The sequence below is a fragment of the Hydra viridissima genome, unplaced genomic scaffold (assembly GCF_058129835.1).
Source record: "Hydra viridissima isolate aposymbiotic clone 2 unplaced genomic scaffold, HvirCarnegie_v1 scaffold_15, whole genome shotgun sequence".
Lineage (NCBI taxonomy): Eukaryota > Metazoa > Cnidaria > Hydrozoa > Anthoathecata > Hydridae > Hydra > Hydra viridissima.
In genome coordinates this window covers 5,817,755-5,844,873 of record NW_028324314.1, presented here as the reverse complement: position 1 = coordinate 5,844,873, position 27,119 = coordinate 5,817,755, and the positions used below count along the sequence as shown (strand labels likewise).

Genomic DNA, 27,119 nt, shown 5'->3' with positions numbered 1-27,119 from the left:
ACAAAGACGTTTAGATTATGACTCAAATGTTAATTTGTGTAATGCATTTATATTTGCATAACTTGTCGACCATTTTTAAATTAAATTTCTTTTCAACAATTTCGATGTGTTTGCTTTTCAACACAATTGCTTAGTTTGTATATTTTAAAGGATCTGATTGGTTCTTTATTTACGCGAATAAATTCGCCACAAATAAAGTTGAAATCTATTCAACTTTTTTGCGAAACGAAAAAAATCCCTAGGCGATAAAAAATACATTTGCGGCGAAAAAAATCGCGTCGCACGAATTAATTCGCTCCGTGGAAATCCGCCTGTATAGTGAAAAAATTATGTAAATGCGACGCACCGTTCAAGAGATATTTAAGGTTTAGTAAAAATTGCTCAACTAGCCCCGCCCTACCCTTGATTAGTTGGCAATATACATCGACGTCTACTTTTCGATTTTTAACAAATAAAAACAATTAAAAATAATTTTCTGTGTAAGTTAAAATAATTAACCAACTTAATAATTAACTAAGGTAGAATAACTTGTATATTTAGACGTACAAGTTACAGGATTTCAGAAAAATATTGCGATACTTCGCAAACCTTATATTATTTTGTTTCAAGACATTGCGCAGAGTTGCTATTCGATTAAAACCGATTTAATTCCGAATATTACATTCTATGAAAAATATTTAATTAAAACAAATTTTAATTAAATATTTTTCATAGGAATGCAGCGTATCACACCGAAAACCTCGTTGTTTTAAACTCATAGAGAGTTCTATTTTAATAAACTTTAGAAAATTAGATTTTTAAAAAGTAACTTACACAAAAAAAATTTATTTTAATCGTTAACAATCGTTTAAAATCGAAAAGTCAAACACCGATGCTTAATTGGCAAGAAGTAAGCACACACCACACCACATGAGTTGTATGAGGTAAATTGGCAAGAAGTAAGCACACCACACTAATGAGTTGTATGATGTAAATTGGCAAGAAGTAAGCACACCACACTAATGAGTTGTATGAGGTAAATTGGCAAGAAGTAAGCACACACCACACCACATGAGTTGTATGAGGTAAAGGTGAAGATGATCGTTAAACATTAGAACTGATAACTTGATATAAGAAAACTTTTTCTTTTATTTTTTAATTTTAAATATATAAAAACTTTAACTTTTTTTAAAGGCATAATGTAACATCTCTTCGAGTGAAACAATTTTTTCACGTGGTTTATTGAGTTGATTTCCTCGCCAAATCTCTTCTGAGTCGATCTGCTTATAATCAGCAAACGTTACATAATTGATACCTAATAGAAAAATGGCAACACTGTCACAAACCGTGTTAAATTAATCAGGAATACAATAACAAAAAGAACATTTTTCGCATGATTCATCAATAAAATTCATTTATTTCCTTAAAAAAAAAAAACGTAAATAAAAACCTGACCTTTTTTTCTCATGTATTCTTCCATATTTACATCGCATTTATCTTGAATCGAACCTAATTTATGAAGTGAAAAGCCAAAAGATTTTTTAAAAAAAAGTAACAAATTTGTTAAAATTTGTTACTTTTTTTTGTAACAAATTTGTTACTTTTTAGTGTTTGCTGTCTTTCTGAAGAATATAGTTCAAAATATACGTTCTAAAAAATAATAAAATCTATATACTGCAGCTTTGTTTCCACTGAGGAAACCATAAAACTAAACATAAACTTTAACGTTTTTCTTGGGTTTTTTAAGTTTCTAAAAGAAAAATGAGGACGCTTCTTTGATCTTCAAATTTAAAATTTTGTACAAATACGTTAATTATTCAGTATACATTTTCCTTAACAACTAAAAATATATAAGTTAAAATCTTTTACCTAACTGCAAATCTCTAACAATGTTTTCTCCAGTTGCATATGCTTCATTCATTGTTGTAACTATCATACCAACTGGACCATGTTTTACCCAGCCACTGCAATAAAGGCCTTAAAAAAACAAGAAGTATTTAACACTTTTATAATTCATATAAACTTCAATACTACAATAAAAATAATTTAAGTAGAAATTTGTTTTTATAAAGACATTCTTTATAAACACATTTCTCTGCAAAACCTAATAACAAAACAAGTAAAAAATCGTTATTCTTTTACCAATTCCTGAAATACAAGGTTTTAATTTTTTACTTAAAACTAAAAATGATGAGCTATTAGTTTATAATTCAAGTGATTTTTGAAATTTCATGTACCTTTTATTACATCTTTAGAGGATGTTTTTTCTACTACTCTGCCATCTATGTTTGGAATGATTCCTAATCGAGCATCAAATGGAATACCATCATCAACTTTTATGCTCTTGTATCCAATACTCCTCAACACCTGCAATAGTTTTTAAAAAGGTTTTCAATTACATTAAAAATAAAAAGAAATCATCTTAAATTTTTATTTCTAATCATCAAAACTACTTCATGATAAGAAATTTAATACCATGCCACATGTTAAGTCTTCAAACACACCCGTTCCAACACCAACTTTGATATTATCTTTCTATAAATTAATATAGTAGAATAATTTACAAAATTTATAATGGTAACTAGCAAACTTAAGTTAAAGTTCTAAAATGCAATAAAATAAAGATTCACAAACCATTTCTAATTTGCACTGTTCAAATCTAATTCCAGTAACTTTATTAGTGTCAGTGAGAATCTCAACAGGATTTTTTAGAAATTCAAGAAACCATCGCTTTTTAGCCACTAACCTTTTTTGGTGTTTTTCAATAGATGGATTGCTGAGTAACAATAATGTAATAAACTATTAGCAAAAGTATACAATTTGCCCCTAATCAACTGCCTCAACCCTCTGCACTTCACTTGAAAATAAGTATCTGTTTAGGTAATGAAGCTAATGAGCTACTGAAACTTTTAGCCACTTGATTAGGGTTAAATTTAATCAAACTTTAACTTAAAGAATTAACAAAAAGCTTAAAAAATACATACAGAGCTGTGATACACATCAAATCTATTAATCTTTTTCTCTGTCGTGGCAAATCTAAACATTTTTTAAAAATAAAAACATAATATAGAGAAGGATAAAGTTAAAACTAAACACTTGTGTTTTTTTAATACATACAGAAATTTTATTAAGGCCAGCATGCTAAGCATACTTAGAAAAGTAAGACCATTTTTAGAATGTTTCCTATGGATCCTAGATATACTGATACCAGGGTTACATTACTTGGTGCAACAATATATATATATATATATATATATATATATATATATATATATATATATATATATATATATATATATATATATATACACACACACACAGTATTGGACAAAACATTTGCAATCAAATAATGCTAATTTAGTTTCTTTATATAAAAGTGCTGCATTTTTTCAATTTAGAGAAATAACTATGTAACTGTTTAGAGACAAAGTTCTTCAAGTTTTATTCATCACAAAGTTCATTATTTGTACACGAAAATTAATAAATTAATCAAAAGTATTAAAAAAAGTTGATTTCCTTCTGGACAAAACAAGTGAAACTCGACAAAATGTTGACCAAGTTGTATTTCGCTATCAATATTTTGTGGCGAATCCTTTGTTGTCGATCACAGCCTTGCATCTTTGAGGCATAGATTCGATCAGGTGATCAGTGAAACTTTGCGGAATCACTCCCCAGGTCTTTTGGATTTGTTCAAACAGTTGATCCTTATTACGAACACCTTCACGATTATGTCTGCGGTAGACGATCTCCCACAGGTTCTCGATAGGGTTGAGATCCGGAGATTGAGGCGGCCAATCCATCACCGATAGGTGCTTGTCTTGAAACCACTGCTTGACTACTTTTGCAGCGTGTTTTGGATCGTTGTCTTGCTGAAAAACCCATTTTATTAGCATATTCCATTCAGCATGAGGTAACATAACATATTTCAGGATATTTTTATACATGAAACGGTCCATTATTCCATTGTTTCGATATATTGGACCTAGACCGTTAGCAGAAAAACACCCCCAGACCATTACATTGCCTCCAACATGCTTCACGGTCTTATAGCAGTAACATAAATCGAGGCGTTTTCCGGCCAGTCGACATACATGGTAAATACCATCGCTCTCAATGATGTTGAACTTCGATTCATCACTGAACAGGACAGTTCGCCATTTCTGCACATTCCAGTCAATATGAGATGTAGCAAACAGGAGTCTTTTCTTCTGGTTTTTTAGTGAAATCAGCGGTTTCTTTGCAGGGCATCGAAAAAACAGTCCGGCTTCAACAGCACGTCGTCTGATTGTTCGGTCCGATACAGGCAGCTCTAATTGCTTTTGTATCTCGACTGATGATATCCAGGGATCCTTCTTGACGGATCTGATGATCATAGAATCCTCTCTAGAAGTGGTGGAATGCGGTCTTCCACCTTTGTTATCTGCTGCCAACTTCCCCGTAGAACGATATTTGGAACATAGTCTTGATAAAGTCCATTTTTTCACGCGATATTTATCACAAATACTTTTTTGTGACATTCCACTTACGTAATCGCCAATAATTTTCTTTCTTAGTTCCAATCCAAGACTGCCGGGAGCCATTTTTGCACTTGAAGTCATAAAAATATTTCTAGATGCTACTGGATGCTTCCAGATGCTTCTTCTGGAAATTTTTGGAAGCTTCTGCATGCTTCTGGAAACTTCTGGATACTTCCTTTAATTATTAAAAAACTTCCGTGACGTAGATACGGACCAGACTTAAGAAAATGAAACAAACCAAAAAAGTTGCACTTGTTTTGTCCGCTGCAAAAAGGCACTTGTTAACGAAATTCTGCCTGCGTGCTGTCACCTGTCAGCTGATTGCTCATGTCATGGCATGCTATGACTCCAGACTCCTGAACTGTTTGCTGTGGTAGTATAGTTCGTTTCGTTTTTAAGACATGTAAAATTAGGAACACTTTTTAGCATTGTTCGATGTTGGTTGCAAATGTTTTGTTCAATACTGTATATATATATATATATATATATATATATATATATATATATATATATATATATATATATATATATATATATATATATATATATATAGTAAAATAAACAGATAAAGGAAGTTTTGGAGAGAACAAAAGATTAAGTTGCATAGTAATGGAATGAAGAAACTAGCATGTATTGGATTTGATGGAAAACAGGATATGGCTCTAGTGCATGATACCAAATGCAGTAGAATTATGAACGAAGAGTACTATGTTATAGTTTCTTTTCCAGAAAAAAAATATGTTGATTAAGAGAGTCTAAAGACACTCTTCAAGCAATAGTATGATGGAACTAACAACAGTAAGAAAAACAACATATTGAGAAAAGTTGAAGAGAGTTGGGAAGACTACTATCATTGCTAGTTTGTCAAGTACACATGAATAAATTAACACGTAGAAAATATTTTTTGCATGTTAATGGTGGACAAATGACAGGACCTACTACATCATCTGGTGCAAAGACATCCCAATTGTTTATTTTTTTCCCAATCCTGAAAAGTTTGTTGATGTTCCTGGTTAGGTCCCTAACAATCTCAGCACAATCAGGGATAACTTTTGAAAGAATACTTAACTGTGCAGGTAAGACATGATTCAAGTCAGTACACACGATTTCTAGAGTGAAGCCAACTAGGTAAAACAATCATGCAAGATGGCTCATGAAATCTAGCTGAGCTTGTACATGTCATACACAGCTGCATCAAAATTATTGCACACGCTAGTTAGTTTCATAAGTATTGTCTATGACCATACATGGTTTCACATAAAATGTTACAGTGGATATCAAGATGGGTCAAAAAATTTCTTTTTCCTTATGAAGCAAAGTCAGCAACTCAATAAGCCAAATCAAGATATTGTGTTTCCAGTACTGCAGAACAACAGTCATTTTGCTCATTCTGAACATGTGTTGATACCTGCTGTTTGTGATGGCAATTAGGATTTTCACAGGCAAATATTTGAAATTATAATTAAATCAAGACAGAGAGTGGAGCCTAATACTGTTCAAATTTTTGATAAAAATGACATTAAGTTGATCTTCTCTGCTGAAGCATATTTCAAAACGATTGATTGGGACAACTGCTAGTTAATGCCACCTCCTCTGTGGAAGTGGAAGCAGAAAACAGCAATTATTGAAAGTGTGGATGAAAATGCAAAAAAATTAATGACAGAATTTTCTGATTTTTTAGAATCTTTTGGAAACAATTTATGTATAACACAGCTGCAGTTGCGCGAAAAACACATGCTGCCACTTTCAACAGCTTCTTCAATATCTAATAAAGTTAAATGTTTGCTTGATTTGTTCCAGAACAGTATTGTATCATTAACAAGAAAAAGGCTTAAAGCGCTAAATATTGAATCAGATGAGGACTCTGTGTTGAATCAATTATTATCATTTTCCTCAATTTATGACAGTGTCTTTCAACTGTTTGCAACTGATCATATTAGAAAATTATATATGCTAAATAACCTTGAGTTTGTTTCCCCCAATAGAACTTGATGTCCAGACTATAGAACTTCATCAAGTAACTGAAAGTCTTGGTGGTTCTAACAATGTAATAAACAATGAAACATTGCCTTTGCCTGTTGTAGTAGCAAACACAGATAATAATATTTATGCAATAGAAAATGAAAAAAATCTTAAAAAAAATAAAAAAGTTGGTTATTATATTCCAATTCTTCAAACTTTGAAAACCTATCTTCAAAAAGATGATATATGGGCTAGTTGTGAAAGGAACCATTTAAAGACAGTTAAAAGTGATGGCATTATGCGAGATTATTTTGATAGTACACATTTTAAATCCTTAAATGGTAATAGCAACAATTTTATTCGTTTACATTTGTATAATGATGAATTAGAAATCTGTAATGCACTTGGAAGCAGAAGGGGTACTCACAAGGTTTCAATTTTTTATTTTATAGTTGGAAATATTGAAACTCATTTATGGACAAACCTTGACCATATTCACTTGGTATTAGTTGCACAATATAGTGCTGTCAAAATGTATGGATATGATAGAATTTTAAATAAACTAAGGAATGATATTAAATTGCTTGAGATAGATGGGCTTGATTTAAATATTCTTGGCAAAATTGAACATATCAATGGTACTATTGTTACATTCTCTGGAGATAACTTATCCTCTCATTTTTTTAGTGGTTTTTCTACTTGCTTCTCATCTGGTAGAGTTTGTCGTTACTGCATGATTTCGTTTAAGTTTCTTTCAAAAGTTCATTCAGAATCTTCATGCCAGTTGAGAACATTAGATTTACATAATTATCATGTTCAAGAAGTAAAGACAGATAAATCACTCAGTGGTGTGTACGGTGTTTACAGCCATTGTTCTTTATCTAGTTTGCAGTATTTCAATGCAATTGAATGTTTCCCGCCTGACTTTATGCATGATGGACTAGAAGGGCTTTTGAGTGTGAATTTTTCAATTGTTGTGAGAAATCTTATCAAAGAAAAATTATTCACTATTATTCAGTTGAAAGAAGAAATAGCGAACTTCAAGTATGGCATTCCAGATATTAGTGATAAACCATGTGTTCCAAAAAATTTGGCAGCATCTAATAAAGCAATCCATGGAAAAGCAGTGGAGCGATGGTCACTATTTCATTTTTTACCCATATTTGTCAGTCGTCTTGTAAAAAATCATGATATACTCCTAAACAATAACTTTTGGCAGCTTCATTTGCTTTGTCGACAAATTGTGCAAATCATTTTGGCACCAGAAATTGATATAAATTGGATCCCTATTCTTGAGCATCTGATTCAAAGACATCATTCTCTACTTGAGCAAATTAGCCCAGTATCATTTATACCTAAAATACATTTTTTAGTACATTATCCTAGATTACTATTGCATTTTGGACCTTTGCGACACCTCTGGGTAATGAGATTTGAAGCCAAACATCAATATTTTAAACAAATTGCACGTTGTGTAAAAACTTTTAAAAATATAACATTTACTTTGGCACAACGACATGAAATGCGCAAGTGCGTTATGAATTTTGGACGAAGCCCATACTATAAGGGTCCAGAAATTTTAAGTTGTCAAAAAATATTATCTATAGATTCACTTCCATTTGAACTTATTGATGCCACAAAAAAAAAATTTGTTAATACCCATCAAGTAAATCAACATGAGCAGTTTATATCTACTGCAAAACTTAGAATTAATGGACAGATCTTTTATACAAGTACAAGTATTATTTGTCAAATAAAAGGTTGCGATGACATGCCTTTATTCGGAAAAGTTGAATATATATTATTGTTTCAAGGTACTTGGATTATTGGCTGTGTGTTGCAAATGGTAAAACAATATATAGAGTTTGTGGATTTTTACAATATAGAGCAGTCCAACAATTGGGTTGTGGTAATACCTGGTGAACAAGCCAATCATCCGTCTATGGGTTCCTATTTTGTTAATAATCAGGAAGGCATTTTATTTCATCATCGTGTTTGCATAAAGGATGAATAAGAAAATTAAAACATTTATAACTTATTAAAATTTAGTTTTTAAAAATATTTATACTTTTAGTTTTATATATTTTACTTCGGTGGGTGTCTGCCAGATAAGGAAAAGTCTGGTAATTCAGATATCTGCAAAGAAAAAAAAAAAAGAAAAATCATGGAGCAATCTGGAAAATTAGGTAATTAAAAAAAAATCAGGGTAATTTACCTTAAAATATTGGCAGACACCCTTATAAACTTATTTGCAGTTTTGAATTTACTTAAACTTGTATTTAATTAGTTTGATGATAATGCTTTTTTGGTATTTTCTGTTTTAATTTACTATACTATTTATAATTTACTAGTTTAATCTAGTTTTACAAAGATCTTGCGGAAAAAAAATTATTATAAATGTTTTATCATTTTAAAGTTTTTCATAATTCAAAGTGATCAAATTTAAAATGCCTCTTTTCAAGATATGGTCTGGTGATCGCTTAGTAAAAAAGGCAGTTATTGCTGAAGATTTTGATATGCTGAAAGTGAAGGGTAAGAAATTTTATAATCTATAACATTATAAATACATTATTTTAAGTAATCTTGTTGAGAGTTAATCCTAAAAAATATAAATTTAACTACTCTTTTTAAATTAATTTTTCAATTTTAATTCTAGTGTTTGAGAAGTTCCAATTTTCACCTGCTAAAATTGTTGTAAATAGTGATGGAACAGAAATAGATGAAAGTGATGTTTTACTCAGTCTTTCGGGTGAAGTGTTGTTAGCTCTTCGTGATGGTGAAGAATGGCAAGTTTACAGTGTGTTTTTATTATTAATGGTATTAGTACATTTAATTATTAAAATGCAGAGTATTTAAAAAAGACTACGTGTTTGGATTGGATTTTTTAATTTTTATTTTTGTAGGCTTCAAAATTGTTGCAAGAGAAAAATTTTTTTTTTAAGAAAAGTTCATCAATTATCCTTTGGATTATAATGGACTTTTTGCTTCTTTTTTTTTTCTTGGCCTTTAGTGAAAAAAATTTTTAAACTGTTTTGATTTTGTGATTGCAATTTTTTGCTTGTTTTTGGTGTAAAAATAAAATTCTATCTTGTAACGCCTTATTCAATCATTTACGCCTTAAGTTACGTTATAAATAGGTAATAAAGTTATAAATATTATGTTATTTATTGCTAAATAGTTTATATTGCATAGATTCTGTAACTGTCACGTCTCCTGAAAAATTGCCATCGTGTATTCAGTCATTGTCTTCTTCACCGCTTTTGCTGTTACAGGAAGGTGAATCTAGTAGCACTGAGCATATGCTTAATACATCTGGACTGAAGACATTCCCAACAGTATACTGTCTACCAATGCTTCCAAAGCACTTAACAGCAGCACTAGAGAAAGCCTCCTCTAAAGCGGATCTAGATGTGTCGAGTGAACGACAGTTAATTAGAATTATTTATGATGATCTGCTGCAATATTCTTTGTAAGTAGTAATTTTTTTGAACTATTGATCTTTTTTTTTTTTTTTTTTAGTTGTAAAATGAAAATTTCAATAAAAATTCCTAATATTTTGGGGAACAATAACAATAAAAATTGCCAATATTGCAAAAATGCGGTATAAAAATTCTTCTGGCTAATGTCTGATATATATATATATATATATATATATATATACATATATATATATATATACATATATACATATATATACATATGCACACATATATATATATATAGAGAGAGAGACTTGGACTATCTCCGACTGCTCTATTACTGGGTTATACAAAAATAAATTTTTGGCTTTTTAGATATCCAACCTCTCTGATGTATCAGGCTGTATGTCAAGCTATTGTGCGAACCTATCCTAAGTTACAAGATAGAATTGTATTTTTACGTCAAAAGGCATCAAAGCCTTATGTAAGTTTTGCAAAACTGTGTTCTATTTTGTATGAAGCTTTTATATAAAAACATATGTAGTGCTTTTAAAAACTGTTTGATATTTAATAAGGGATAATATATGCATTTGGGTAAGAAATATATATATATATATATATATATATATATATATATATATATATATATATATATATATATATATATATATATATATATATATATATATATATATTACTGTGTGTATGTATATATGTATATTAAAATTAATTATCTATAATAAATTTCAATAAGTAATTTCTTTCAAGGCAACATGGTTAGACAGCTTAAAAACAAGATTCAAGTCTGAAAGGTCTAAAATGCATAATGTACCTTCAGTGCAAGAGCATAAAATGTTTGGTACAACGCTGAAAAGAAAGCAACTTTATATTGAATGTGCAGTAACTCAAAAACAGAGGCGGTCAGAGGTAAGTATCTCAGAGATCAGTTATTTAAATTCTGTACTATTTAATATATGGTTATAAAAAACTAAAAAGTAGTATCCTTTTTTTTAATTTTATTAAATTTTTAAAGATGCAAACAAACTCTATGGAGGATTTGATAAGCTGCATTGCTCACAAAGAAACCATTTCAAATGAGTTAAAAAAATGTCTTCCTGATATGTCAAAGGTTAGAGATCGAATGGCAAAGACCTTTGTACATAGAAGGAGAATAATACTTAATTCTACCACAACACAAATACTAGAAGAGTATCCAGCATTAAAGATTGCTTCAGAGGTGTGTTTTAACTTGAGTTTATAAATCAATGGAGTAAGAATAACTCATAGTTGATAAATTTTAATATGTATAATTATATTTTGTAGCTGTTAGAAGAGGCAAATCTCATAACTGGAAATGAAGGAACCAGTAAAATAAACCAGTTCTTGAAAGATCTATAAAGATACTGGATATGGCCAGGTCGGGGAAAAGAAATGCCAAAAATAATGAATTGGTGACTAACATTGTGGCTGCCATAGGATCTGAGTCTAATGTCAATATTGAAGGTTTATAATATATCTGTTTGTCTTTAATTTATTTTCTGTTTATTTACGTAAAAAGTTATAAATATTTTTAGCACAGCAGATAAGAGTATCGATGTTGTGTTTGCCCGCCATGTTTGGTGAAAAAATTGAAAGATGGCTTGTGATAAATAAGGTCTCAATAGTGTTTTGAAGCTACTGAGGCTTATGATTTTTCGATTTTTAAAGTGTTTTTTTTTTACTTTTGTCAATATAAATGTAATATTTAAATTGACAATTCTGATTTTTTTAGGAATCATCTCTAAGCACACCAACAATAAGAATCACTTGTTCAAATCAAGCCAATATTCTGCATTTTGAAGATGTGCATATAGCAATCTACCTCGATGGTTTAGTTATTTGTAACGTTCAATCTATCGATGAAGCATTAAAAGTCTTGATAGCATCTTATTGGGTTTTTGAAATAGCCTTCAATCCGCGACTGCAAAAAACATTGACATTTCTAGCCAACTATATTTGTGGACTTAGTGAGTTCCGTGTCAGTCCACCGCACAGTGGAAAATAAAGGTGTGTTTCGGACCAAAAATCGATAACTTTTTTGTTACTAAAAATAGAGATTTGAAATTTTGCACAAATGTAAAGTAGTATATGACGCTTCTTGAGAAATACTTTTTATAAGAATTTTTTGTAATACAATATTAAAAATAAATAAATAAAAATCAAAAACTTCAAAATTGGCAGTTTGTTAATTTACACTTTAACACAATGCTTTACAAATGTATGAAAATACCTTAAAATTAATAAAAACGACGAAAAATACATAAAGTGCTTACCTACTAATTATAGAAATATTTAAAAGAGTTTCTTAATAACAATTTTTAAATAGTTGCTTTTATGAAATAATGTATAGGTATATTAAGGTGGTACCAGGGTAAAGGTAACTTTTTAACAAGAAATTGAAAACTATTAATAGATTTTAGCTCTTTTCTGTTAATGAACAAAAAAAATATATAAAACAGTAGCCCAAAAAAAAAATTTTAGTGATGACGTCATTAATTATGCGCATAATTAGTGTTATGTTACCCCCAAAACTGCTTATTCTTTCATCTAATATAACTAGCTCAAAAAGAGTCAAAACTGCTTGAAAATTTGAACATGAATTCTTTAATGTATTAAGAATGTTGTCAATGAAACAGATTTTTTTAAAACATTTTTAATTTTACCAGGTTGACATTCGAACTTTAAGATATAAAATTAAAGGTAGTTTGGGACCAAAGCATGATAAAAATGAGTTTTAAATAAAAAGTAACAAAAATTTGCTTCACAGACAACATTTGTAATATATTCATCTTTAAACCTGCAAAATTTCAGCCTATTATCTATTTTCTATGAAAAGTTATTTTTTCTGAAAAATTGAGATTTAGCGAGAAAAAAAGCGTTTCTAAGGTCGTTGTTATGAAGCAAGAACCAAACTGCTCTTTAAAAAAAGGCCAAATTTGATTAAAATTAAGAAGATTTTTGACTTTTTGCAATACGCATATTGAAATAGGAAGATTTAAGAATTCAAAACATTAATTTTGGTATTTTTCAAAATTTTATCAAAAATAGCCGTTTTTTACCCTGGTACCACCTTAAAGGTACTATATCATAACTACATAGGGACTTTCAGTTCCTGAAATCAGTTCGTTGACTTTCAAAAGCTGCAGAGTATCTTCATCAAGTTCTTGCACATTTCACGCAAAGAATTTATTTGGCTCTTTACTTCATCTACAATGGCTTTAGTTTTCTTGGAAATCTCTTTGCAGAATTCTATGCATATAGGTCGACAAAAACAAACATATGAAGGTGCCGGATTTTGCCAAACAACTGCGCCAGTTACTATATCAATTAGTTTGATAGGCACCAAAGAACTAGTAAACAAATTTGCATCAGAAATAAGTTCAGATTCCTCTGGAAGTTTCTACTTGTATTGGCTTTGGCCAGTGAAACCATCACAGCCCCATTTACTATATGAAAGTAAATGCTTGAATTCAATACTGTACACGGAATCTATGGTCAAAATTCTAGCTACAGTGTGATCCAATAAATCTTGCAGTTCCAGAATTTTCGGATGTGTGTTCGTAATTTCTATTGCAGAAGATGGTGGATAGCAGGTCTGTTTAATTTCTTGAATTTTACAATATGGTGGAAATATGGAACAATTTCGTTCATTTGTCACCTTCCTCATGTACAAATATTGTGCTTTTGTTAAATCTGAATCAATAAACACGCTGAGTGCTTCTTCATCAGTTAGCATATTTTTCTGACTTGCGTTTTCCATAAAACTCGATATTAATTTTTTTTTTGTCTTTATCAGCAATCCTTAATGATTCCACAAGTTTTGCTTCTGCTTCTTCTCCTATTGAATGCAACGCCTGAAGATATGTATTAAAAATATGCTCGAATCCATATTCCTTAAGTAACATGGAACTTTTTCTTTTTTTTGCTGGATTCTGACGAATCTCCATAAGACACGCACGGCCTTCCGCGTTTTTCAAAAGAAGTAGATGGCGTGGAGTCGGTAATTGCCTCTTCTGAGTTAGGTAAAGATACACAATATTCAGAATCCAACCAATCACTGTTCTTAGATAAAAAAGCTTCCTTTTTCCGTGACGCCAGTATCCATAGTTTATTAAAAGACGGAATAATGTGCCTTTGAATATCACCCATGATGAAACACAAGTTGTCCTCAGAAAGTTGATAATTTTCTTTTAAAATTGTTGACAGTGCCTCAACTGTCTTTCCTCCATCAATATAGGAAAGCAATAATTTTCATTTTAAACACTTAAAAGTTGTCATTTTAACAAGTCACAAAAGTAACTAAAGTAATATTCAATACTCAAACGAGTTGATTTAATTTCCACTGTGAATTTGTTATACTGATATAAATGTTTCAACTCTTTATATATTGGCAGTGTACATTCACTACAAAAGGAGTGCAAAAATACAAGAATGCCATGGTATAAATAAAAAATTGATAATAAGTTAAAAAACATATTCCAAGCTATTGTTATAAATGAACAAAATTTGAAACCACGATAAAAAGCGGTTTTCTGTTTTTTCACTTTTATCACTCTTTTCTCGATAATTTCAGAAACCGCACGTTTCTGCAACTCATTCTTATACATGTTTTTAATAAACACCTAGGCTACAATACTACATTAAATGTAAAGCGTGGGGAAGCGTGGGTAACTACCAAAAGTCTCAGTGAACTTGAAGAATATTAATTTTTTTCATTTATTTTATTGTTCAAATAATTACTCCTAAACTGAACCATATAAGTAAAAATGTATAATTTTCTTAAAATCTCCATAACATGAGCCTTTCAAAAATGTATAATACTTAATACTTATTCCTAGAAAGTTTTTTAGAAAATTAACTTTTAAAGTGATGAAGCGAACAGGTTTGAAATGAACATCCGCAAAAGTAATAAACAATAAGGCTTCAAATCTTTTATTTTTACATAAAATTATGTGAAATTCCTGCATTATAGTAATGATTGACCATTAAACTATTAAATAAAATTGAAATATAATGACAGCAGCGACATTAGTAAAAAACATTTATGATATGCTGTTGCTCTACAATTTTCCACTGTGCACCGGTTCAGCGATGGCTGAACAAATTGTTGTAAACTTATTATAATAATCAAAATAGTTTTTTTTTTAAATGTGTTGTTTTCACTGTCGTTGTAATTTTTTAAATCTTAACAAAAGCAAAAAAAAAATATGCAAAAAGCAAAAAAATATTAAAAAAACTAAGCCTGCCTTTAAGGGTGGAGGAAAATACCTTACATATAGGGGTATAATAAAATACCTTAGTAATATTCTACCTTAAAGGGTAGGATATATGATATACCTTTGAAGGTAGGCGAAATGTTAGATAAATATACCTTTTAAGGGTAAAATTGTATACCTTGCTTAAGGTAGTAAGTTACACCTTGAGGTGTTTTTTTCTACCTTAGATAAAGGTAGACTAAAATGCCTTACTATGTAGGGTATATTTTTCTACCTTAAAGGGTAGGATATGTGATATACCTTTAAAGGTAGAAATTCCTACCTTTTTTTTTTAGTGTGTAGTACAAGTTGAAAAAGGAAGAAGATTGTGCATATAGTACAAGTTGAAAAAGGAAGAAGATTGTGCATATAGTACAAAAAGATGTTGTTTTTTTTGTTCAACTTCTACAAAAAGAACTAAAATTACTAAAATTGAAAAACATGTAAGATATAAATATATAAAAGTTATATCAACATTTACATAAACTGCAATATACATGAAAACAAAAAAAACAAAAAAATCAAAATAGGTGGGATCATGGCTTTCTGCTGCAATTATAATCATTATGGAATCTAGTGGAATTTTCTCTAATATATCAAGATTACAGAAACAGAGTAATCTATCTTGCATATGTTTCTGGGTCAATTTATTTCTTTAAAAAAAAAAATTTTTTTTAGTAAAATCCTGGATGGGGTATTTGGAGCCAGCACACTCATGACTTTATTAAAACTGAATTATAACAAAAAAGTTCTGTTGTCTTTTGTGATTAATTTCTTTAAAAACTAAACCAATAAAAACTGTTTAGCAGCATAAGTATCTATGGCTTCTAAACAAACAAATATAGCAAGTGTAATATATAGTAACCTTTAATAATTGGTTCAATGTTTCTAAAGTCTTCAGGCTTAAACAATGTTTCTGTATCTTCCAGATGAATCAATTCCCGAAGTTCCTTGATTGTAAATGAAACCTTAAGATATTTAAAGACATAAAATTATATGCAGCTGAGAGTTGAAAAACACATTGCATTAATTATTAAAAAATATATTCATCTTCATTACCTTTATGTGTGAAACTTTTAAGTAAAAGTACAAAAATAATTTAAAACCTCTAATGGACTTCTTCTTCCAACAATATGAACCTTTTTTATTTGACTTTTAGATAATTCATCAAATGCATGTTTGCAGATGTCAGTTTTCTAAAAAAACAAATCTTTAATAAAAATGGCAAATTATACTATTAAAGAAGATATTATTAATATTTCAACAACTCTACATTTGTACAAATAACAGCAGATATCTATTTTATTTCAGTTACAATTGCAGTACTCAATTTTTTTTTATAAGTAAAAACTGTTAACAAAATTTAGCTTTTCTTTAAAGTTAACAAAAAAAAAAAAAAATGCAACACCTGTAAATCCTTTAATGGAGCAAGAAGTATCCTGGCAACATCTAGTGCAACATTCCCATGACCAATAATAACAGCTGTTTCACAATCGAGATTCAGTGGAAGCTTAAAAAAAAGAATAAAAAAATGAACGTCTACTGAAAACTATGAACGTCTACTGAAAACTAAACTTTTATATTCTTAAAATGTTCTAAAATTACCTTTGCATGAGCAGGTAAACCATTGTACCAGCCAACAAATGAACGTGCTGAAACAACACCATTAGCATCCTAACTAATCAATGCAGTGTAATTATAATGGGTATAATTGAGTTACTTACTTCAAGAAAAATTTTGACAGGAAAGGGTTTTAGAAATTCTACACAAAAACAAACAATTTTCAAAAGGTTACTTGCGCACTATTTAGATTCATATTCTAAAACTGTTTCATAACATACCTAAATGAAAATAAGATAAACAAACCTCGCCAGGTATGTTCAACTTTTTATCATCATCTGCACCAAAAGCCTAAAGAAAGTTGTGCAAAGTTATGGAAACATAAGCCAATATTGTTTTGAAAAGCAATATTTTACTATATGGTGGATTTAATGGTTACTGATGCAACATTTGAAAATTTCATTCTTGAGTTTTAACATTTTAATTTTTTCTAGCAAGTCTTAATGGTCACTAAAATCTGTTTACGACTATGGGCAATTATGGTGTATATGTTGTTTTTTTAGACTCTTAGTGCTTATCTTTAAATTGGACAATATATGTTAGTTACTGATATAATACTATGATCTGATGATCTGCTATTTTTTGATCCTGAATATTTAACTTCAAACTTTTGAAAAAGTACAAAATTTTAAAATTTCCAAAATTCTATAAACTGAAGTTTCACTTATGGAAATCTTTTGGTGTGCATATTAACCTTTTATTTTCATTAGTTAATTTTCAGGCATTTTCCTAAAGCTCTTAGATTAATGATGTGATGTTACTGATGCAACAATCTGATTCAAGAAGTCAGAGTTGTTTGTAAAAATCTGATTTATGGTAGATTTTTTTATTTTCAGATAATATAGTATTTAATATAGATAAAAAATGAATTTTACATGCCAATTTCTGCAATTGAAACTCTATATTAAGAAAACTTCAAAACTTTTCCAAACCTTTTCTAAATTTTTAAGCTGTGAAAAAACTCAAAATGTGCTGGATATTATCTTTTTACAAGTCATTAACATCAGAGTTTTTAGATGTCTTTTTCTGAAATGTTTCATATGTCTTTTTCTAAAATTTTCCATAATAGAAATTTAGATGTCAAATTAACTTTATGGGGAGAGCAGTGTTAAGGCTGTTGGGGATCCTAGGCTAAACTCAAATTTGGGGCCTCCTATTTTTTCTAAAAATGAAATAAAGCAGTTAAATAGCAGACATTTTTTAAAACAATTGCTAAGTTCAGATGTGGCACAACTATCAATTCATTTATTCTCCATCACCTGTTACAACCATGGTAAGCCACTACCTTACCTTCAACAGTTGATAGGGCAGGAATTTGAATGAAACATCGCTGGTGCAAGGCCTTGCGATTCAAAAAGTTATCATGAATCACCAAGAAAACGGGCCAAGACCTGCATTGGTTTTTAGTCTAAAAAATACATCCCTTCCATGAAGTCGGGATTTTTCGCATGTATTAGCTCTAGAATTACCACAGATATCCATGTAGTAAAGTACAATCAAATGAACAATAACTGATTTAATGAGCCATTCGCATTTTCACAGTACAAGTGCTTATACTTAGACATGCATGGCTTAATCTTTGAGACAAGTATATGACTACTGGCAGGATCAACCAGGTAACTATTGTCAAGAGCGCGCGGCAAAGCAGTCGCTCTTTGGCATATAGTGGACAAAACAATGAAAGCGTCTGAGCACCTCTTTGTTTTGCTATATGCGTCAATAAACCAATATGTGTTTATCTTAGGCATGATTTGTATAAGTTTCAGCATCTGTTTCCTTGAAATAATCAGTAGATTTCAGATAATAAATGATATCTTTCGATAGGAAATACATTATTAGCATCAGAAACAACTATTAATTCATTTATAAACATATCCCTCCCATTTATAAGTACTTCAACAATATTCACCTCAAGTTCACTTCTGTTGTCACACTTATAGGTAAGACATGTACCAGAAAAATCTGGGTGGACATTATAAAGGATATTTATTTAATTATTGTATTTCGATATTGAATGTTATATATATTTTGAAAGTACATATATTAATATTATTAAATCTCACTTAAGAAAGTCAGTGAAGTTTTGTACATGAGAACGCACGCACTTTGCGTTTTACACTCGACACCAGCTTTTGCACAGCTTTCGGCTAGACTTTCTTGGTAGCTCTAATCCATTTATTTTTGAAGCCTTTAATGTTTTTGGCTTCTTTTACATTGAACCATAGTTTTCTTTTGACAAGAGCCTAATATTTTTCGATAGGACGTAGTTCGGGACAATTTGGTGGATTGCAGTGTTTTTCAATGAAATCTACTTTATGTTCTCTAAGCCAGCTTAAAGTTGACCCAGAGTAGTGACATGATGCTAAATCAGGCCAAAATAACGGGTTACCCATGTGTTCTTAAAAACGGTAAAAGATGTTTCTTGAGGCATTCTTTTATGTATAATTTGGTGTTAATTGTTCCGGTAGTTACAAAACAAGAGCTTCTTTAACCACATTTACAAATTGCTTGCCAAACTAAGAAATTTTTAGCAAATTTTTGCATTCCAATGCATTTATAATTGGAGTTCAGTTTCTTGCAATTAATTGCTGAATGATATTGGTGTCCTGGAAGAGATCGGAAATATGCAGCACAACAAGTTTCATCGCTAATAATCAAACAATATTTTTTCGCATATAATTTTTTAAAGAGCAGCTTTGCACATTGAATTGCAACATTTTCTTGCTTTTCTTTCTTGACGAGGAACTTTTTTTTACATAAGATTTATAGCCACAATTTATCTTTACTCTTTGTATAGTGGAAGCACTTGTCTTTTTATTTGCTAAAGTTCGAACAAAAATCTCCGGTTTTCTGCATCTTTCACTTTTTTACCAAGATCTCGTCTAACAAAACATTTATTTCTTCCACTTCTTGATTTTATTTTGATTGTACCAGTGTACTTAAATTGTTTCACAACGCTCTGCACTGTTCTTTTGTTTGATACACCAGGATTTTCAACGAGAAAATGCAAATTTTTTTCTCGCTTCTTATCTTGATTTGATGACATTTCTATTAAAACTAATTGTTTTAATAACAGAGTTGTTTAAATTTTGAACAATATTAATACAATGACATTTTAAAACAAATAGCTATTTAAAATGATACACAGTTTCTGTAAACACCACATCAGAACATGCGCAGATTTTTTCTGGTACATGTCTTATTAACATTTATATTCTGTAATAAAAAAAAAAGTAAAAATGAGGTTTTACATTGAATAACACAAACTTACATTTTATTTAAAAACTTAAATTTAACTTTTATAAATGTAAGAATTGAGTTCTTTGATTTTTATTACTAACATAATGCAAATTTTTGAAATTTTCATAGCATAAATTTACATAACTTGTGCACTTTTGGTGATAGAACACTTTAGTGATATAGAATGTTAATCCTCCTCCTCATTTTAATTAATGTTTTAAAAATAAACCATGACTAAGTATAATTTAAGCATTTAAACATGAAATGCATTTTATTTATTTTTGAAAATTTGATATTTGCTTAAATTTGGCACTGTGAAATTGGTACTTAGGTCATTAGGAAAGTTTGTAGAGCTCCCCTATAAAAAAAAAAACAATTTTTTTAAATTTTATTTTACTAAATGTTCAAAATAATGTCCATTGTTATCTATACAAAGTTGCATCCTTTCAAACCTTTTGTCAAACAATTTTTTATACTCTTCTTTGGGTATACTTTGAAGTAGCTTTGTTATGCAAGTTTTTTGACTTTCGACGTTAGTATCGTCATCAAGATTTTTTTTATCAAGTCGAATAGTCAATAATCGGATGGAGCTAAGTCTGGTGAGTATGGTGGGTGACAAATTATTGTAATTCCAGCTTGGTTTAGACAATTTGTAACGGTTTGAGTCACATGAGTTGAGCATTATGGAGAAATTTGAAATTTTGAGTGCCTGTTTTAGGTCTTTGCTTATTCATTTCGCATATAAGAGGTTTCAAACAATTTTTTATATAATATTTGCTAGTAATGGTGTATCCCTTTTCAACATAACCCAAATGAACAACACCTGTTGTTTTGAAGAAGATATAGAACATGCTTTTCAGCTGAAACCTGTCGCATCTTACTATAGTTCTTGGACTTTCACCTTCACCGACTCAACTAGCATTAGTCAACTTGTGTCCAACTTATCTCAAATAAAACCACAACTTATCCCCTGTAATAATATCACATAGTCTCCATGGGCTGTTTCTGAAAAGGGCTAAATTTTCCTTACATTGCTAACTCTATTCTTGCGATTTTGATTGGTTAACTCGGGGTATCCAACATGATGTTAATTTTCTTTTTTTAAGTGCATTGTGAATGATTTCTTTGATTGTAAAACGAATAATAGATGTCAGGGCTTCAATTATATCATGTGTTGGATGCGGATTTTCCTCAATAATGGCTTGCACACATTCAATATTCTCAGCTGTAGACGTGGTTTGAGGGTGCCCTGAGCGAGGATCATCTTTGAGACCCTCTCTACCATCTTAAAATAAAGTAGCTCATTTGCAAACTGTACTATATTTTGGAGCTTGGTCACCATGAACTAAAACCATTTCATCGTTATGGCTTGTGCTAAAACTCCAAGTAGAGCACGGGTTTTAATATATGCTTGATATTCAAATTTTTACATTTTTAAATTTTTTCTTTTAAATATATCTAATAAAATTTAAGTAACTTTTTTAATAAACATTCAAAATATTTCAACAAGTTCTTAAAATGTTCATAATTAAACACAGTTTAAAATGATATATAAATATTTAATTATTTCCTGTCTGATTGTATCTTTATAGATGAAGTTCTATGAACTTCTCTAATGACCTAAGTATGTTGCCCAGGTTAAATTTCAATTTAGGGCAATTTTAGGACCTACAGAGTATGTAGTTTATAAACCCACAGTGAAAGAATGACTAAGAAAATTTGAAAAATCACATTTACTATAAAGTTCTCTTGGAATCCATCATGATTCTTGTTACTAGGATGTTAGTATTTTTCAGAAATGATGCTACATACATATTCAATAGACTTTTAATAACAAAGAAAACAACAAAACATTTAGTTACCAAAGTTATTTAAAGATTTATCTAGTAAATTATATTTTAAAAAGTAAATTAGTAGACAAAATAATCACTTACTAGCACAACAGCACTATATATTTCTAAAAGTTCAGCAACTCTTAAATCTTGACCAATGTCAACATTACCATAAAATGTGCAGCGAGGATTTTTTGCAATTTCTTCAAATGTGTGTATTGTATTCTAAAGAAAATGTAAAAGTTATACCAAATATTACAAAAAAAGGTTTTTAAAAAAAAAAAAATAGTATAACTTTCTGTCTATTATTTCTTTCTTTTTTTTTTTTTTTTTTTTTTGCAGAATTAATAACAATATTTCTTAAATCAGTCCTCTTTAAAGGAAATATTTTAGAAGAAATTGGTAAAGAAGATGACTCTAAAACCAACAAAAAAATGATCTCCAAGTCATTTTACCTATAAAAATCATTTTAGAGCAATATAGTTAACAAAAATGATGCAGAAACTGACCAATATGGTGGTGATAGAGGTAATAATTTTATGGTACTAGCAGCTTGCTATAACCAATTAATGATTGGGAATTTTATAAAATTAAAGGGCTATTTCACTAGGTCAAGAACACTTGGAGAAATGAAAGAGCCTAAATTATTGTCAAAATAGTCTATATTGCAATTTGAACTGAGAATGCCAGCCATATAATGTGATAGATGTTCTTGAGTCCAGAAATCTAAATATTTAAATCTAACTAATAAATCTATGGAAACAAATTGACTTTAAAATTTTTAACATTTCAGAAAGTAATGCTACTGAGTAAAACTGCTACAGAACCTTAACCCAAATAAGCATTTATATAAAACTTGGTGCTTTTAAGTACAAAGGTGTTAAAATACAAAACTTTAATCATGCCATGTGTGAAGTCTATGAGTGTTTAAATAAAATACTTTGTTTAAATATTTTTGTCTGCTTTTGTTACTTTTACTACTTATGATTAAAATATATTATTGCTTACCCAGGGTAAGGTAAGAAGACAAATAGAAATCACCAAGCACAAAAAATAAATGCAATGGTCAATTCAAATAAATTTTACTCTCTTTATTTCAAATAGTTGACAAAAAGAATATTTTCACAACTTCAAATATTCTTGAACTATATATCATGCCATGTGTATTACAGTATCTAACCCTCTAAATAAAAAAGCTCTACCGTCAAAATCATGTGATTTGGTACCTATATGAAGTAAAAGCTCTCATGACCATGATCTATCTTGTCTTTACATGATCAAAAAGCAAAAAGGGAAAACCATTTTTGATTAATTTGAAAATATAGGAGAAATTTAAAATTTTTAATTATTTGCATTAAGAATTGCCATGAATTAAAGAAAAGCCAAAATATGTAAAGGTATTGAGAATGAGATTACTTGATTTTAAAAAGATGTGAAACAACTCCAGACAAAATTGGTCAATTCTTTTAAAATTGAAAACCATGATTTCAAGCAAAAGATGGCAGCAAGATATACAAGCTCAAGCAATTGCACAGAGCAAGAGTTGAAACAAATAAACATTAACAAATTGAATAATAAAGTTAAACTTGAATAGACTCAAAGTGGGATAAGATCTAGCAAAAGACAGTTCTGCACCAAAACCTTTGCTAGAAATACTTTTGTATAAGATAATTACATACACCTATGTCAGTTAGCAGTTTTTTTTTTTCTTAGAAATTTTCTCATTTTCTACTCTTTGACTTTTATCTTTTTTCTGGCAAGGCAATCATAAAACATCATCATTTACAGGATCCATATCTATTGGTTGAACACAATTAAATTCAGCACCCTTTGAGCATTAATTACTCAAAAACTACTTAAACCTTTTTCTAATTTTTTTACAATACGAAGCTAACTAAATTATTTACTTATTTCAATCATTTTTTACATTTTTAATTGGATGCTTAAATAAAGATTTTTGCAAGTACTTGACATCATTTTCTGGATCTTGCTTTGAGTTCCTTTTTTTTGAAGCAGCTTTCCACTTTTTTTTAAAGTTGTCTTCATCTTAAGCAAATTTCTTGCTTTCCAATAGGATTCTTTTTATAATTGACAAACAACTTTCAATAACTCATTGCTCAGGTCAATTTTAAGTCAATTAGGTCAGGATTTGCTTTCTTAGGCACCAATTCAATGCCATTTTGTTCATACCACTTTAGAGATTTCTTTAAGCATTTTTCTATATACAAATCCAAGCGCAAAATCTTACAAGTAATGTATGGAGCACTTCAAGCCACAGGAGCAGATTGCTTGCCATACAAGGAACTTGGGAGCAAATTTTTCAATTTGTATATAGTTGAACTTGTTGGCAACATATCTACATTTCAACTGATAAAAACATTGCAGGATGCGCAATTGTTAAAAGTTTTTTTTGCAATGTTTCATCCTCTTCAGTTATGCACAAGTTTTCTTAGCTTAAAAGTTTATGTAGATTTTTTAAACAACCAATTGCTATAAATTCTCCATCAATGGATAGCTTTGAAGTTGTTTTTTTTATGATATGCTTTGTATTCTTCAGATTTAAGTACTTTTCCTATCAGAGCTTGGCTGCATTTAAATTTTCTCCAAAGATATCTCTGTAACTGACACGGATTTGCATTTGGACTTGTTTTTTTATGGAATGGATTGATTTTGCTTTATACTTATCTTTAAATCTTTTCTTTTTTCCACTTCCTGCTTTTTTTCAATAGATTGAGTCTCCTTATATTGCTGCAAAGTAAATTCAACTGAAGATCAAGCAACACCAGTTAAATTTGAAATGTCAACTTGTGACAAAAAAGGATTTTGAAGAAAAATTTCCAAAACATTTTCTCAATTTAATATTTGCTTACTCATTTAAATCCAATAACAATGATAAGCAATACTAACACCAATACAATCATACAACAACACATTAGCATCCTTTGCAAAAAAGTTAGAAAAAAGTAGTTTTTGAGTAATTAACAATGAAAGGTTGCTGAATTTCATCATGTTCAACCAATACAATGATAAGCAATACTTAAAACCAATGCAATGCAGAACAGAACTTCAGAAAATTTTTTCCTTCATCTAATCCAAGCTTAACAATTTCATTAGATGAAACATTTTATGAGATAAGTTTTTGAAATGGACCCACAAATGGTCTTCTAAAGTATCAACTCGGACATTTGAAACATTAACTGTATGCATGAAGAAATCCCAAACCTGTTGATCAGCCATTTAATGTTTGATGAACAGTTTAGAGTAACTTTACCAACCGTGTTTAACTGACCATTAACAAGGTCTTGTGTTGACAAGAATGAAAATATGAACTTCATCCTGCCTCAATTAAGATCTGTAAAAAGACTTCTTTATATAATCATTTATAAACAGAGTGTACTGATATAGTTAACTCATATTAAAGAGAGCAGAATTAACAAATACACTCACATTAAGAAAAAATTATGGCTCATTTTTAGGTTGGAAACAAAATTTTTTAGTTCAATAGCTTTCTTTAGTATCATTGTGTTATTAGATTATACTTAAGGCAAAAATTTTATACTATTCTAAGGATAATTTTAGGCAAGTAATAGCAGTGTTACATGAAGGAATAGCCTTTACAAGTTTAACCGTTCCATTAGGTGAGGCTACATTGGAAGCCTCACCTAATGGAACAGTTAAACTTGTAAAGAATATTTAATATCTGTTCAGTAGTCTTACCATCTTGATCAGACAAAACTCTTTAGTTTTTCTCTGAATGTAAATGAATTATAGTTATGAGAAAACCCTTCTCTAATAGGGAAGGGTTTTCTCATAACTGTAATTCATTTACATTCAGCCATGTACCATACTTAATAAGGGGTACTTCATTGGCATGACTCAGGCATGTACCATACTTAATAAGGGGTACTTCATTTAATTTTTTTCCTTTTTTTTACATGGAGACTTTAAGTGAAAAATTAGACACTGTGTATAATCATTGCTATTAAAAATGAAACAATTTTTTTACACTATGTTTGGCTGCAAAACCTGGCCAATAGGCTGTCAACTCCTGGTCAATGCCATGCTTGACAAGAAATAAATTTTTGTAAAAGATATGATATTATTCTTTTAAACTACCTTCATTTCTGGATGATCAGGAGCCACACCATATCTCACCAAACCAAAAGGAACAGGAAGTTTCTCAAAAATATCAACATAAACCTCCTTGCTATTCTAAAAAAAAAATCTGTGTGATTTAATATAAATGAAAATTGCCAAACATTATTAATTTAAGGTTTAAAGGTGTGACTTCAATAGATTGCTAAACTTATACTCACTGAAAAAGCCATTAAGTAGTCACTCAAAGTTGTTTTATTTAATTTAATTTTTTTTTTTTAAAAAAAAAAAGATATGTAAAAATAGTTCTGAATTTTTATACATTTATTTACTATACCTGTATCCTCATCACACTAAGCACTTAAAGATTTAACAGTTGCATAACTTATTAGCATGGAATATATATATATATATATATATATATATATATATATATATATATATATATATATATATATATATATATATATATATATATATATATATATATATATATATATATATATATCCTAAAATAATATACAAACAATTATTTTTTAGATAAACTTTCCACACCTTTAAAACATGTTGTGCAGTATAGAAACCAGCAGGTCCACTACCAACAACACATAAACGTGCTTTTTTTGAATATCTACGTACTGATTTAAAGCCATTGTAGACATAAGTGTTAAATGACGAACAGCTGATAAAACATCTGGTTAACATAGTTAATTGGTTTAAGTCACCATACTTGATAACTATACAAAATAACACTTAAGTAAAATTATTCACACAGAAAAGGGTAACACATAAAACAAAAAAGACTCTTGCTTTAGAACTAAGTTTAAGTTTTCTATAGTACCAGGAAAAAAATATTTTAGAATTAAAGTTGAGAACTGGGGTTGGGTTAGGTTTAGAGATAGGGTAAGGTTAGCAAAGGGGTTAGAATAACTTTTTTTAAAGAAGTGGTATTTTCAACAGGGGGTAACTTTCTAAGTGTATTTTAATTATAAGCATGGAATACGCAAGTAGAGAAAAACATTTTGAAATATTTTTCTTACATGTTTAATTTTATGAACCAGTTGTTTTTGATAGTGAACCATGACTCATGTGGTTTATTATTTTTATGACACAATTAAAACACATACAAGCTCAAGGCTGATTAAAGTTTGTGGAGTACTA

At 29.6% G+C, this 27,119-nt stretch overlaps 1 protein-coding gene and 1 pseudogene across 2 annotated transcripts; one reads left to right on the top strand and one right to left on the bottom strand.

Moving 5' to 3' along the window:
• Positions 1-1,100: 1,100 nt before the first annotated feature.
• On the bottom strand, positions 1,101-26,732 carry LOC145193059 (NADPH:adrenodoxin oxidoreductase, mitochondrial-like). The gene is made up of 15 exons (XM_090072794.1): positions 26,514-26,732; positions 25,980-26,075; positions 21,966-22,088; positions 17,038-17,082; positions 16,777-16,845; positions 16,580-16,681; positions 16,278-16,367; positions 16,037-16,139; positions 2,964-3,015; positions 2,614-2,755; positions 2,455-2,514; positions 2,217-2,346; positions 1,849-1,956; positions 1,435-1,488; positions 1,101-1,294 (listed from the first exon to the last, which is right to left on the bottom strand). Exons 1-15 carry the CDS (start codon positions 26,661-26,663, stop codon positions 1,158-1,160), a joined length of 1,461 nt encoding a protein of 486 aa, XP_089928920.1. The 5' UTR covers positions 26,664-26,732; the 3' UTR covers positions 1,101-1,157.
• Positions 8,812-11,549, top strand: LOC149878379 (uncharacterized; annotated as a pseudogene). The gene is made up of 8 exons (XR_016447575.1): positions 8,812-8,990; positions 9,115-9,255; positions 9,651-9,927; positions 10,253-10,361; positions 10,646-10,804; positions 10,911-11,114; positions 11,201-11,380; positions 11,452-11,549. The product of XR_016447575.1 is annotated as an uncharacterized LOC149878379 (transcript).
• Positions 26,733-27,119: the final 387 nt, after the last annotated feature.

What these genes read in the sequence shown, in the direction of transcription:
- LOC145193059 (XM_090072794.1), bottom strand. Translation starts at nt 26,663, where the DNA reads ATGTTAACCAGATGTTTTATCAGCTGTTCGTCATTTAACACTTATGTC. An exon ending in AGTTGAACATACCTGGCGAG is followed by an intron (nt 16,846 to 17,037) that starts GTTTGTTTATCT and finishes TTGATTAGTTAG; the next exon opens with GATGCTAATGGTGTTGTTTC. An exon ending in CATTGAACCAATTATTAAAG is followed by an intron (nt 3,016 to 16,036) that starts GTTACTATATAT and finishes AAAAATGTTTAG; the next exon opens with ATTTGCCACGACAGAGAAAA.